A 15,233-nucleotide genomic window follows, 5' to 3' on the forward strand; every position below is an offset into this window, starting at 1 on the left:
AACAAGATGAAAACTAATCACATCTTTTTCAGAAAATTCAGTAGTTATTTTAAAACCAGTTTAAACAAGATTTGGTTTTAATATGGCACTCAGGCAAGAGCAATACCATTTTGAGTCTTTAAACAGCATTTAAACCTACTGTGAGTATATGACTGTCGAACATTTAATTTTATACCATTTTTAAACGGTGTACAATGTTTAGTGTGACCCTTTTATGACAATCATAGTTAAAGAGTATTTTCCCTGTTTACTACTATTTATGAAGATTTTTTTTAATAAGAAAAAAATTGTTAGCTCACACACAAGGCTTTTCTTTCAAAAGTTTATTTAGTATCAAGCAAGAAGAGACTTTGCTTAACACTACAGAACATTTCAAGACTTGAGTTACAAAAGAATACCACATTATTTGCATTTGTAATTGGCTTCCCTTTTTACACATCTTTGCAAGAGAAAAAACTAGCATATGGTTGAAAGATAGAACTAAATTCTGTGGACAACCTTTAAAAGGAAAGGTGAGGCTTATGTTAAAAGGATGGATTAACATGTTTAGTAACCTAATTTTTGTTTAACACTAGTTAATCAAAGGTTATTTTTTTTTTCCTTTTGATCTCCTATTTGTCATATACAGACTGGCAATAACAAAGTTCCTTGTTTTACATGTCTTTCTGCCCAGGTTGTTGTTTCAACAAAGTAGTTTTAAGTTCAGTCCATCCATTCAGATTTTAAGCGCTTTGATTTATTAAAAAGGGATTGTTCATAGAAAAAAATTACTTTGAACAGTATACAGGACTGGTGGAGATTGGATATTTCACAACATCAGACAGTACAATCAGTATCTGGCATATGGCTGGTCTCTGTAGATTCCCTTTGTTGTCCTTGATGAAGGTGCCTTATGTCTTGAGTTAGTCCACTCTTCTTGTCCTAGAAAAGATAACAAGAAGAAGAATTAGATTATGGTTACTGATGCTAATATGGTTTCATTTTTGAGACTGTAAGTTAGCACTGAACCAATGGATAAATGTCATTTTTAATGTGTCTTTTCTTTGAAGACTAAATCTGTCCTTTAAAGCCCAACTCAACTGTCCATCTTCAGTAATTATCCTTTTTCCTCATGGACCTGGCAAAATATTTAGTTTGTAACTGTCTTGTATATTTAGCAGGCATTACCATTCCCCATCCTTGGGATGTACTTTCTTCTCAGTTATCCCTATATCCTTGAAGGTTTAGCTCAAGTGCCATCACCAACAAAAGGACTCTCTTCTTCTTCCACATTGTTAGCCTTCCCTGTCCCTGCCATGCCAGGACATATTTTTTGCATTTAGTTTATGTATACTTTATATTGAGAAATGTATATGGATAGAATGAAATCATTAATGTCTGAATTTGAATCCTGTCTCAGATTACTTACTAGTTCTGTGACCCCCTAAGCAAGCCACTAAACCCTTTCTCAGGTTGGTTTTCTCATGTGTAAAGTGGTGATAACAGAAGTACAAAAGATTATTGTGTGTAGGAAATGGGTTAATATATATAAATTTATTTTTGTAAACCATAAAGCACTAGGAAATTGCTAACTATTATGCATGTGTATATATGCATATTTGCATATGTGTACATGCATGCATGTGGACACATATTTTTTTATTCTGAGGAATATAAGCTCCTTTGAAAGTGTGAAGTATTCAATTATTGTTGGTTTTGCATCTAGAATACCCATGCAATGAGCCTTGAATATGAGGTATTTAATAAGTGTTTATTGAATGAATGACCAAATGAAGGAATGCATGATATACATTTGTTTACAATCTGAACCACTGTACTAAAATAAATTCTACAGAATCAGTAATTATATCTTAAGCAAATCTTTCTCCCTTAGCACTGCACATTGTGCTAAATAAATGTTTGCTTAGGCTGACTGAAAAATTTTGTGGCAATTTATTAAAACAAACAAAACTTTAATGGACATAGAATCAGACATTAGAGCTAAAAGGGGCTTTATGAGGTCATCCTGTTCTTATTTAACAGATAAAGAAGGTAAGGCCCCAAAGAGAGGAACCTATTTATGTATGCTAAAGGGCTATGGCAAAGCTAGGGCTTACAATCATCTCTCCTGATTGGGAGTCCAGTGATCTTTTCTATAACATTAAGCTGCGTCAGAGCTGCATTAACCAAAATTTGAAGTACTTGAACAAATGTTTTTCTTTTTCTAACTAGTTCTACAACTATACTCTCCCTCATTGATACTAATGTAAAAGGAGTCTAAAATGTTAAGAAGTAAACTTTTCCTAGTTTTTCAGCACTACCTTTATAAATGGATTATGTTATGGAAAAAGAATTAAATTCCATTTACATGAATGGGAAAAGAAAACAAAATAGAATGTCAGAAGACATGGGCAGACAAGCTGGGGAAAAGAGATAATGTAGCATTTTAATTGGATCTTTCCATAGGTGAATGTGTAAAACAAAAGTTATACTGAAGGAAAATTTATTGCTCTCATAAATTATTTTTCATTGATAAGAAATGTGCTTAATGAGATGCTGTATATTTCACATCTTGTAATATAAAAAGCACTGTAGTTTTGAAGCCTTTGCCACTGAGTTGTTTATGAATCGCAGCTCTTTCAAAATTGTTTCCTTAGTGAATTCTAGATCTGTTCATCAAAGAGTTAAGTTCTGTGCTACAACATACAGCAATTTAAAAGCTATGCTGTCCACAGAGACCAATTTAAAAAGCTGTGAGGGAAAAATGCTTAGAATGACCTCTTCTTTTGATACAAACATGCAATCAGCTACGTCCCCTCAAGCTAACTTGCATCAATTTAAGTAGACAGCATTCAGCAAACCAATGTATTTTTATAAGTGTTTGTTACGACAAACAAAAATCCTAGTTGAGGTCATCATTGCTTCAGGCAGGCAATATAACAAAATGCACTTCAAAAGGAACACCAGAAAATGGTTTTCCAGTTATGTTCAGAAAAATGTCATAACATCCATTAGGCTAGAATCCTGACTCACTTGTGCTGCTTACCAGAAATTCATGAGCTTTTGAGCTTCTCAACTAATTGAGGACTTTATGTCCTCTGACCTCTAGCCAAAGATTTAATATTCATCTTTCAAGTAAAGGTACTTTTAAAAAAATGGGCATTCTGCTGTTACTACAGATTCTTTTAATTAAACCTGCTATTGCTACACTTAGGGATGGTTCTGAGATACTTTTACCATGGATTGTGTAGTTGATTCTTCATCAGTATTGGCATGTCCTTTGCCCTATTATTTTTCTAAATACTTCTGTATCCTTTATGAAGTGACTACCAGTGAGCTGTCTGATAAATCTGGGAAGGTTAGAACATTAAAATAAGAGACTTGTTCTCTATGACTTGGGGATTTCATGTACAATCTTGCATAAGTTTTGTTGCTTCTTTAATATTAAAGGGCTCTGTGAAAATATCTAGATAAGTATAAATGAACTCATAGAAGATTCTGTTTTAATTTTAATGTAGGCTTTAGAGCTTTTCTCTTTAAAAAGGACCTAGATTAGATTTGATTCTCTTCTCCTTTTCTACTCATAGATGTCAAGTTACTCACCATATGAATCATAAGTCTCCTCACTAAGTCCATGCCCATAATCATAGTAATCAGCACCACTGTATTAAACAAAAACAAAACAAAACACACAAAAAAAAGAACAAAGTTCAAAATAGTTAGGTAAAAATAACTTCTTAAGATTGTTTAAGCTATAGAAAATGCTTTATTCTGACTCAACAGAAAAATTCAGAAGAAAAGGAAAATTTATTAAAAAAAAAAAGAGTCCCCTAGTTGAGATGAAAGAGTACTGACACTAGAGCCACCAAGGAACTGCGTAATATCAAACTCTACTTTCTTCATTTCCCCAAATCTAATCCAATAAGTATTACATAAGAAATTTACAAAAAGATTTGCATGCTTCTTTATGTAAAGATAAGAACCAGGCTTAGGTCAGGATGTCCACCACCTAGGGATGTTGATATACTGACCCTTATATCCTTTCAGAAAAATAAAGTTTATGGTGGAGGGGTTAACAGTTAAGATTATTACTACTTCGAAATTTTTCTTAGTCACAAATGCAATCTAGTGTTCTCTTTATTTACTATTCAAGAAATCCTGAGGGAAACAATGATAGTAATATTGAACTATGGTTAGTAGAAAGAGATTAGGGTTGGTGAGAAGGGAAAAAACCACAATGTATTCGAGGTGATGGAGAGGAACAATGAAAGATGTTTTGTTTAATATGAATTTTAAAAAAATGAATGCATTTTAAAGTCTGAAAATTCTTTCTAAGACATATGGCTATTTACTGTGTGATATGGCAAACAATGAGTTACAGGCAAGGCTTCCAGTGGACCACAAACCACAAGAAGTAGAATTCTTACATATTTCTAAGGGTAACTAAGGGAAGTCCTATATATGGTGATCTGTCTATAGCTTTATGATTTTTCCCCACTTCTTTTCTTCCCTGCCAACCACACAATTTCTGAATGCAAAGATTATAATTACAATATTTAAAAAATTATTATTTTGAAATTCAGAACTTAACATCAAAAGAGTATTTCCAAAAATGCAGAAAGATGTTCTATATAAAACTGCAAATATCCATTTTGTATTGCTTGTTTTTTCATAAAAATATAATAAATTCTATGCTATTCTCAAAACTGTCCTTTGCATACAACCCCACTCCCAAACCCCCACTCCATTAACTGAGAAAGGGGAAAGGGAGATTTTGGGGAATAAATATATTCAAGCAAAACAAATCCATACAGTGATAATGTCCAAAAATGTATATATTTGCATCTTATGTCCACCTGTTTATTCTGGAAACACGAATGCTCACTGTACTGATGAGATTTCTTGAGTATTGCAAAAGAACCCAACCCTCTTCCCCTCTTTACAAATACCATCCTTGCATACATTGTTCTCCTGGTCCTCCTCATTTTGCATCAGCTCACACAACAAGATTCTCTGAAATTGTCCTTGTCAGCATTTTTTATGGTAAGATCATATTCATATTTTACAATTTGTTCAGCTCTTCTCCAATTGCCTGAGGTTGTTGAAGGCTTCGCTTTAGAGGGTTTTTTTTTCCTTTTCACCCTCTTTTGGATTAGACAGTCTCTTCATTTGTGACTATTTCCTCTCTCTATTACCTTTCTTTTTAATCACCTCCCACTCAGCCCAACTTTTATTATTCCATTGAGTTTAAAGTTTCTATACCAACTCCTGGTTAATACGTGCCTGTTCATTATCAACACTCCTTTATTCATTTCAGGTTAAGAGTAAGCTCCAGTTCATGTCCATTTCATCCATCCCTTCCTCTATGTTTGTATATTCCCAATACACTCTAATTATGAGATATAGAAAGTTCATTCTCTTTGCTCCTCCTTCTATTCACCCTTCTCTTTCCCCTCTTAAAATCCTTTAAAAAATCCTCCTTAAGTCCCAAGACTTTGGTTTTTTCTTCAGTAATATCTGAAGATCTTAAGATTCTGAAGAGACACTTGTTTCTTTTTCCCTCTACTAGGATGTAAGGACTACAACACTAGTAAATACAAAGGAGTCTTCTAATTTCTCAAGTATATTTACTTGTGGAGTGTTTGTGACAACTCTAATCTTTTCCTAATGAATGCTTGAAAAGTCTCTCTATTAAAGGTCTGTGCCCCCCCTCCAACTGAAATATATTTAGCTTTCTAAAAGTAATTTAAAAAACAACTTTATTTTCAGCCTTAAAATCAATACCATGTGTTGGTTCCAAGGCAAAAGAGTGGTAAGAGCTAGGCAATGGGGCTTAAGTGACTTGCCTAGGGTCACAGGGCTAGAAAATGTTTGAGGCCATATTTGAACCCAGGTCCTCCTGTCTCTGCATTTGGATCTCAATTCACTGAGCCACCTAAATGTCCCCAGTAATTCTTGACTGAAATTCTATATGGTTGCTTTTTGGAATATTGAAATATGCCCTGGTTTTTGAAAGAAGCTGCTATATTCTGTGTGACCCTGATTATAGCTCTTTGGTATGCTTGCAATATTTCTTTTTTGATATAGAATCTCTGGATTTTGGTTTTCAATAATTTTCCTTTTGGGGTTCACTTTTAAGAGGTGATTAATAGATTCCCTATTTCTTTACTTTGACTCCTGGTTCAAATAGATCTGGGCAGTATCATTTCTGGAAATGCAGTATCCAGGCTTTATTTGGGTATGTGATCATGGTTTTTAGGAACTCCAGTGATTCTAAATTATCTATGCTTGATTTATTATCCATACAATCTGTTTTTGATATCAAGAAGCTTACATTTGCTTCTCTTTTCCATCTTTTGATTCTTTTCTAATATTTTTAGTTGTCTCATAGTCATTGATTTCTGTTTGCTATATTCTAGTTTTCCACATTCCCCTGACATCTACTTCCTGAATCAGTCTCTTCACCTAACCCCTAACCAGTTCCCCCCTTTCCATTCCCCAGTTTTGAGGTTCTGATCTCTATATATTCTAGGCCCTCTAGTATCTAAACAGTGTTACATAGTTCAGATCCCCTGGGTAAGGATTTAGGTCCAGGAATTGTAGCACCATATGGTGTGGTCACAACTGCTGCCAAAAACTTTGAAAGTCTCTCTATTCTTGGGCTCTGCAGGGGGTGTAAGGTTTGCTGTTATAGCCTCTGGATATATAGTGCATTGCAGATTACAGGAATCCTTGGACATTTCTTATCTGTACTGATGATGGCACCTGGGAGGCTGTCTATTTCTGGAGTACAAGAAGTCATTTACTAGAGACAGGTAGGTGGAACAGCAGATAATGAACCAGGTCTGGAGATAGCAGGTCCTGGGTTCAAATCAGACCCTGGTGACCCTGGGCAAGTCACTTAACTGCAGATGCCTAGCCCTTACCACTCTTTTGCCTTGAAACCCATATTCACTATTGATTCTAAGATACAAGGTAAAGGGTTTTAAAAAATCATTTACTATAGATCCTCATTTAATTTCTTACATCTCACTGTGAACTTTAAAGTTTTAGAGGAGTATATATGTAGGAACTAGGCAGCCAACCTTTCTAGCTGGCAGTCTTTGTTTATTATGTAATTCATAATCATTAGCACAGTGCTGTGCATAATGTGGACACTACATAGAAGATCGAATGAAGATGAAGGATATCATGGGTTAATATTTATATAGCATTCTATAGTTTAAAAAGTATTTTTCTCACTGCTGCCCTCAAGCAACTAGTTCAAGGATTACTATCACTGTTTTAGAGATGAAGAGACTGGGGCCTGGAGAGAATGTGAGACTAAACCTCAGGATTTAGGACTCCCAAATATAGTACTCTATATCCTATAACATTATAGTAATCTGTGTTTTATTTTGTAGCCCTTCTATTTTCTTCAGGATATGTCAGAACAGTAATAAAATATCAAATAACACAAAACGGGACAATAAAATGTATGGATGGATATTTTTAAACTAATAATGATCTGACTTCACAGTATCATCATGGGAAGCTATGTATTTCTTTTTTTTTTTAAACCCTTACCTTCCATCTTGGAGTCAATACTGTGTATTGGCTCCAAGGCAGAAGAGTGGTAAGGGCTAGGCAATGGGGGTCAAGTGACTTGCTCAGGGTCACACAGCTAGGAAGTGGCTGAGGCCAGATTTGAACCTAGGACCTCCCATCTCTAGGCCTGGCTCTCAATCCACTAAGCTACTCAGCTGCCCCCAAAGCTATGTATTTCTAAAAGAAAACAAGGGGCAGTTTACCACACCATTATGCAGATGATGAACAAAAGATTAAATTTATGCAAAAATTTTTGTTAATAAGGTTAATAAGGAAAGATACTATGTGCCATTATGTAGTCATTTGGTAATGTTAGCAATTTTTATTTCTCATTTGGTTACTCATACTTTTACTCACTTACCCTTGAAGTTATTTTTTAATTATTTAATTTTATAGCAATTGCATTTGTTGCTTTTTTGTTGTCAATGGAAATAAACACAAATTCTCAATTCAATCTCACAAATTATTAAATTATTCTAACAATTTGTATATCCGCAATCTGTTTATCTGTGGACACTCTTTCAATTTCCTACTAGACTCAATGTTTCTAGAAGAGAAACCATATTTCACTTGTTTCTGTGTCTACCCTGTTCGATCTTGTTTTTGAGACTGTGCTGTCGGTCTTTACTGTTTGTAAAATGAATGATTTTATATTAGAATGTAAAGAAGGGGAAGAAGTAGAGAAAAGTTTAAAAATATGAAAGCACTGTTAGATTAGCTGACATTGGTATAGCATTTTAAGATTTGCCAAATGTTGTATAAATATCCCTTTATTTAGTTCTCATAATAACCCTGTGGGGTAAGTTTTATAGATTTTTCTATTCTCATTTTATTATCCTCACTTTACAGAGGAAACAGAGACCCAGAGAAGTTCAGTGATTTGTCCACAATAATACAACTAGGCAAACTCAGAAATAAGATTTGACCCAGTCACTCTGCCTTCCTAATTTAATGACCTTTCTATTAAATAGGATGCGTCTCTCATAGCCTTAATTCATGAAAAATAAAGTGATGATTTCTTTTTTGCAAATAAAGCACTGTACATAAAAAAGATTTTTTAAAAAGCAACAGTACTGTCATGAAGAAGAAGACTTTCTACTCTGGGAAGTGTGAGAAACAGAGACAAATATAATATAAAATCATATGTGACAGGTGAATTTGGCAAGAGAAATTCTTGGGGGGGAGGGGAATCAGGAAAGGTCATAGACCTACTTTATAAAAGATTATCACAGTATTTTGAACTATTGAGTTCAATTAAAAATCATTCAACATCTATAAACAGCCTATTAAATGAAAGATGGAGAGGTATTTTTTTCCAAATCAAGAAGGCCAGGGAAAGTGTAGGATTTACACATGATTATTAAAACAAATTGATAATTTCTACTTGTGGATCCTTTTAACAAGCGCTAGAACAAAAAATGGGGGCATTCTGCCTCTTATATATTCACCTTAGAACTGGGGGATTAAAATTATCATAATTTGGTTTGGCAATCAGGTGATAAAATAATCTTAGTTTTGACATGAGAAAACTTCAAACTGAATTTTGCTATTTTTTTCAGTATCTGATAAAATGATAACTCCTTATTGGTTGTTTTGTGATTCCAGATATTACAGTAAGGATTATTAGAATTATGTTTCCATCATCAATATTTAGAAAATTTTTGTATAATCTATCAATGCATAAACATGTCAACAAAATACTAGCTTGCTAGGGGTGTCTTGTCATAGAACAGTTAAAATTAGAGGGCATTATGCTATAACAATTTAACAAATAATACCTGAAAACTTAGTATTAGGGAAAATGAACCTGACTTCTCAGCAAAGTGTAACACTTTCATCATAAGGGCTCTTGGTATAAAGCTTTAGTGTTCTTCAGAATTTTATCTTTGTCCTTCAAATCAAATGTGATAACCTACTCATAACATTGAAGGTAAATCTGTCTCTTTGGAAACTACTCTTGATTGTTTAATGCTGTACAGTAAATGACAGGTACTGAGAATAATAAATATATGAGAATATAATAATTACTTTCTGGCTAAACCAGACTTTATTAAACATTTCAAGCAATTGACTGTGAAGTAATTAATGTAGATTCATATTTAAATTTTACATGTTTGTATTCCTTTAACAGGAAACATAAAAAAAGGGAAACTTGTCCTCTCCCTATTCTACTCCCCCAACAAATATGAGGATAAAAGTGGCATAACTTGGTCTTGTAAAAGTTTGGTGATAAGACAATTTTAGTTTTGACAAGTGAAAACTTTAAACTGACATCTGCTATCATTTTACCAGTTTCTGATTATTTATTGCAAGACTGTCATCAAATCTGGATGCTTTGAGCAGCTGAGCTCCATTCTTTTACCTGTCAGTTCTGTCTGAATTGCTTTTGCAGCACTTCATTTCATAGACTTTCAATGTCTATTAAATAAAGAAAGATTACACTTCTAAGATAAAAAACTACAAGTCCAACATATGTTCTAAGGGGAAGGAGAGAAGGACCTACTGATTTAAATGAAAAGTATATTAAAATTTCTATTAATGAGCATTTCTCTTAAATCTTGATTTAAAGAAAAAGTTGAGAAGAAAAAAAAGTGCCTGATCCAAACTGGTTAGAACTCACTGAAATGATCTTATGGATGTCAGAAACTAAACTGAAGAAAGATAAAGGGACATGGTCCGGGACACAGAGTGAGTGGCCAAGGGAAGAGTAGAGGCTCTTATAAAAACTGTTCTAAAGCAGAAGAGAAAAGTGAGACTTATTAGACTGAGAAATAGCATTTTATGATATGATATTGACATTCAGACCAGTTTTTCCTGCTACATTATCATGATCTCTGATGGAAAACACAGATAGCATGAATAGAGACTCTTTGTTTAGTGAATACTTAGTAAATAGACTCATTAATAGTCATTAAGTGAAGGTGTTCAAACAGTGGCCCTTTAGTCAAGGCTGGTGTACAAAGGGTCACTAAACCACAGGTAAGAGGGTTATTGGGGAGAGCTGACCATTAAAACTCCATCTCTACTCTAGGATGCTGTTCTATAAATACTTGTAAATCAATGAAATCCCATTATTGTGAAGGGTTCTAAACACCAAAGCCATTTTCCACATCCCAATGGCTGGAGCATAAAATCAATTCTTTGTTAATCTGATCATAACATCCTCTATAATGAACAGCTTCTAAAGGTGATAATAGGCTATGTAGCCTTTGGGTTTAATAAAACTGTGATGACTTGGCTGCATGAATAGTACAGTTTATCTAAAGAAAATCTCTAATCATAACATCACAAAATGCAACATCTTAGTTAAGTGTTTCTCATCCTTTTTCTTTTTTGTTAAAGTTTTTATAACCAGGGGTCCCTAATTTCCATTTTTTGATAATTAATGTAGTTTTACTTTGATAATGACATCTATATTCCCTGATTCAAAGAATGTGAAATGAACTTTTTGGCAAAGCAATTTTATTAATAACCCTGATTAATAAACACACTTATGAATAGAAATAGCCCTAGATTTAGAGGTGGAAAAAAGTGGTTTGAGCGTTAGCTTTGGCATTATGTAACTATTTAAAGTTGTCCTTAATCTCTCTGACTTGATCTACAATTTCCTTTCCAGTTACAATATTTCTATTAAAAATAGTTACATGCACACAATACACAGCCCTTTGTACAATGCATGACATATAAGTGCTTTAAAAATGTCTGTAGACTTAATGTCAGTATCAAGTACTTAACTGGATAAATGGAATTTCCCAAGTCATTACTTTTTCTTTGGTTCTACTATCCTTAAGGTTTTTTTTTTAGAGTTATTTATCTAGGATTTTTACCAGAGATGTTTATTAGCTAATTACAACAGTGTTTAATTCTGTCAGTCTGCTCTGCTAGCCTAACTGGATAGAATGGAGACAATTTATTTAACTCTCTCTTTCCCAGTCACCTGGTTTAGCTAAACTAGTCGAGAATAAAACTAGAAGCAAGGCTGTTTTACCACTTTCTGCTATTCATTTTCCATTCCAATAAACACAAAATTCGGAGCTTTTTGTTAAGAATTTGGAGACATTTTACTTGTAATCAAGTCTGAATTAATTTAAACATATCCCAGACAAGGTTTCTGCTGCTGTTTTCTTTTTTCTGTCCTCATGAATTTAACTTCCCTGAATACTATAACAAAGATGATTTTCTAAATTATAAACCTTATTGTTTTATTCCAGACTGAGTTTGTGACATTTAAGTGTTACTAAATTTATCATATTATTAGTAAGGGAAGGCAAAGAAGAGAAAATTCAAATTATAACCTGAATATATGACAATTCAATGATGTAATGCTTGAAGGGTAGAAAAGGTTTAAAAGAGGATTTTAAAACGATAATTTTTCTACACTGTTTTGATAACTAAACATTTTAAAATATTTCAATGTTTTTTGAGATGGTGAACACTAAATTCACTGTTCATAAAAGTGGAAATTAATTATCAATCAAGGACTTATTAAGCACCTACCAAGGTCCAGGCAATGTGCTAGATAGCAGGAAAACAAACACAAAGGAGGAGACAATTTTACTAAAAATGATGGTAAAGAGAACATACTAGTCCTCTTTTTCCCCTTTATTAACTAGTATTAACATGAATTATAGGAATGTCCTTAAAAGTACTGCATGTAGTACAAAGGAAAAGCAGCAGTGAGAGGCAAGAAGCCTGGTTTTAAGACCTTGGTCCTGAAACTAACCTTCTAAGTTGTTTTGAGGATGTCCATTTACATGTCTTAGCTTACCCTGAGTTATTAGCAACTCTCTGCCCTGAAATTATTTAATATGCAATATAAATTTATATATTTGGGTACCTGTTGTACCCCTTATGTATAAATGTAAGCTTGGTGAAGGTAAGGATTATGTCAATTCTATCTGTATATTCTCAGAAAAAGTACAAAGATATCCAAATGGAGGGTGATTAATAAACATTAGCTGAATTGAATGGAAGGATTTGAAAATGGAAATTTCATCACTGATGATCATAAATATACTTCAAATATTTTAAAAATATTATTATCAATTTTTATAAAATTAATATTAAAAGCAAAAGCAATCCATAAAAAGAATTTTTTACAATCTAAAGAAAACACAAATTAAACAAATAATTTATTATCTCTTATTCATTATGACATTAAGATATGTTCAAAGTAGATAGATGAAATTCTTCCTTTTCCATTTTCAGCCAAATCAGGTCTCAAGAATTTGAATACAATTTCATAAGCCATCATGTAAATCTCTAGAAGATGAAAAACTTCTTTTTCTGTCTTGAGGTTCATATATAATACAATGTCCAATTTGACATAATCACTTTTAACTAGATTATTTTAATGATAGGATAGCAAAAATGATTATTAGATATATATTAACTGAATTGAATCTTTGTTTAATGAGCTGCTGCTTACTGATGTGAAATGATATATAAAATATCCGTATCAAAGAAGATTTTTCTGAGAAAAGTCTATACTGTAGTATTTGAAATGATTATTTAATCACTAAAAAAACAGCTCAAAGAAATTGATATGTATATGAGAAAATTTGAACTATTGCATACTGAAAAACCAAAGAAAAGAAAAAAGTATAATATTCATACAGCTAGGTCAGTATAGATATATTAACACTTAGAGAATATATAAGCTACAAATATATATTCGCTCTAGATATGCTACATATATTTGATATATGTTACAGAACAATATGTAGCAACTTGCTATATTACATGTACTATAAAAGTTAATGTGTTACATATGGGAAATGAGCGGGGCTCATAATTCAGTAAGAGGAAAAGATTAGACTTAACTTCATTTGGCTAACTGTTTAATGATTTCAATGATATTAAACTAGTCCCTCCAGTAAAAGCACAACTCTTTAATAACAATATTCTCTCTGGGATAGATGATAAGATTAATCCAAGATCTTGGAAGAATACACCAAAACCCAAAACTAACTATTCATAACCTCAAAGAAAAGAGAAAGGTTCCTGGTAACATTTAGGTTGTATATGTTAAAACTTTTGACTTGAGCAGTGGCAGGAAAAACATCATAGAAAGAAAGTATGTTCTTTATTTGTTAAGAATAGGACACAATAACATTGGATAGACAAAGAAACAGACTGGTATACGCAAAAGATTAAAAGAATCACAGGAAAATTGCTAAATACAATGGATAGATTTACTATGGAAATTTATTGATGGAATGGCAATGATGAGGCACTACAGTAGGGCTTTTACAGAGTAAAGACTTACTTTTATTCATTTGGAAAAGATCATACCTATAAGGTATTCCAAATTACTTTAAAATATTATTAATTCATGCATGCTAATTCTGAAATCAGTAGCAGTGAGGGTTCCAATCCTAAAGTCAGGAATACTGATCTTCTTTAGTTCAAATCTACCCTCAGCTACTTATGAGCTCTGTGACCCTGGGCAAAACCCTTTTTTTCAGTTTCCTCATCTACAAAATAGGCTGGAGAAAAAAATGGCAAACCACTCTAGTACCTTTGCCAAGAAAAATTCAAATGGGGTTACAAAGATTCACACTTGGCTTAAAAAAAACACAACTAAATAAAAAATTTAGGGTAGACACTGGAAAGTCAACCCTTCCTCCCAATGCCATTCAAATTGGTAAAGGGGATGTTTCAAGAGGTGATGAGTTTAATTTCTAAGGGAACTGGCACATTCAGGTATATTCTAGTAGGGATTCCTTTGGCATAATATGTGTGGACTAGAAATCATTTCTACTCTCAAATAATCTGGTTCTGTGATGCTATATAGCAAGAATCAGAGATAGCAGACTTACAGGTAAAATGTAGTGTTGGTATACTAGAGATGTTATAAGAATGAGAGGACAGCTTCCAGGACATTGGGTATATTCTCTATAATGGTGGTTCATAAACTTTCTCGTAGTGTCCATTCTTATGAGTAACTGGGACATACTGAATATTTATTTACTATATGGGAGAGCAGAGAGACCTGGGTATATATAATTTCTCTTTAGAAACAATTTTTGTTGAATTCTTTAAGAATGAGGATAATTCCAAAACACATCATAACCCTTCCATGTCTTCTCATCTTGTGTAATTTTCATGTTTTAAGGTTAGTGCATTACAGTGCCTCTAAACATCTTTTAAAATGACTTCAAAGTAAGAAATCTTTGTATTTTTATGACACATTATCATTTACAAAGTGTTTTCCTAAAGATGACCCATGAAGTTATGCCTTGTGATGAGACAAGCATACTAAAGGGAAGTTAAATGACTTCTATTCATCACAGAGACAAGAAAATGGTAGTGGAGGGAATCAAACCCAGCACCCAAGTCTAAGTGATCTTTTTCCTCGTCAAAGAGGCAGTACTAAATTAGTTTTCTATTTGGAATCACAGGACTTGGGTTCCAAAGCCTAATTCTGCAACTTATAAACTGTGAACCACTTCTCTGAACCTCAATTTTATCTACAAAATGATGGGCTTAGGATAGATGATGTCTAAGGCCCCTTTCTGTTCTGTTTATGAATTATATTGCTAAGCTAAATTAATTTTAATAATATTATATTTAGAAAAGGTATTTGTCTATTGGAACATCAAAACCATGTTATTAATATGGTGGTATTTCATTGGGTTAATTATTATTTATTACACAGGGGAGGC

At 33.1% G+C, this 15,233-nt stretch overlaps 1 protein-coding gene across 1 annotated transcript in view; it reads right to left on the minus strand.

Annotated features, from left to right (window-relative positions):
- Positions 1–308: 308 nt before the first annotated feature.
- KHDRBS3 (KH RNA binding domain containing, signal transduction associated 3) overlaps positions 309–15,233 on the minus strand; it is a 244,355-nt gene continuing 229,430 nt past the window's right edge. Inside the window, exons 8-9 of the mRNA XM_001370743.5 lie at positions 3,583–3,641; positions 309–921 (exon numbers count right to left, since the gene is read on the minus strand). Coding sequence (XP_001370780.1) covers positions 830–921; positions 3,583–3,641 — 151 coding nt within the window. The 3' untranslated portion in view covers positions 309–829. The remainder of the gene's footprint in view (positions 922–3,582; positions 3,642–15,233) is intronic.

The sequence above is a fragment of the Monodelphis domestica genome, chromosome 3 (genome assembly GCF_027887165.1).
Source record: "Monodelphis domestica isolate mMonDom1 chromosome 3, mMonDom1.pri, whole genome shotgun sequence".
NCBI classification, from domain to species: Eukaryota; Metazoa; Chordata; class Mammalia; order Didelphimorphia; family Didelphidae; genus Monodelphis; species Monodelphis domestica.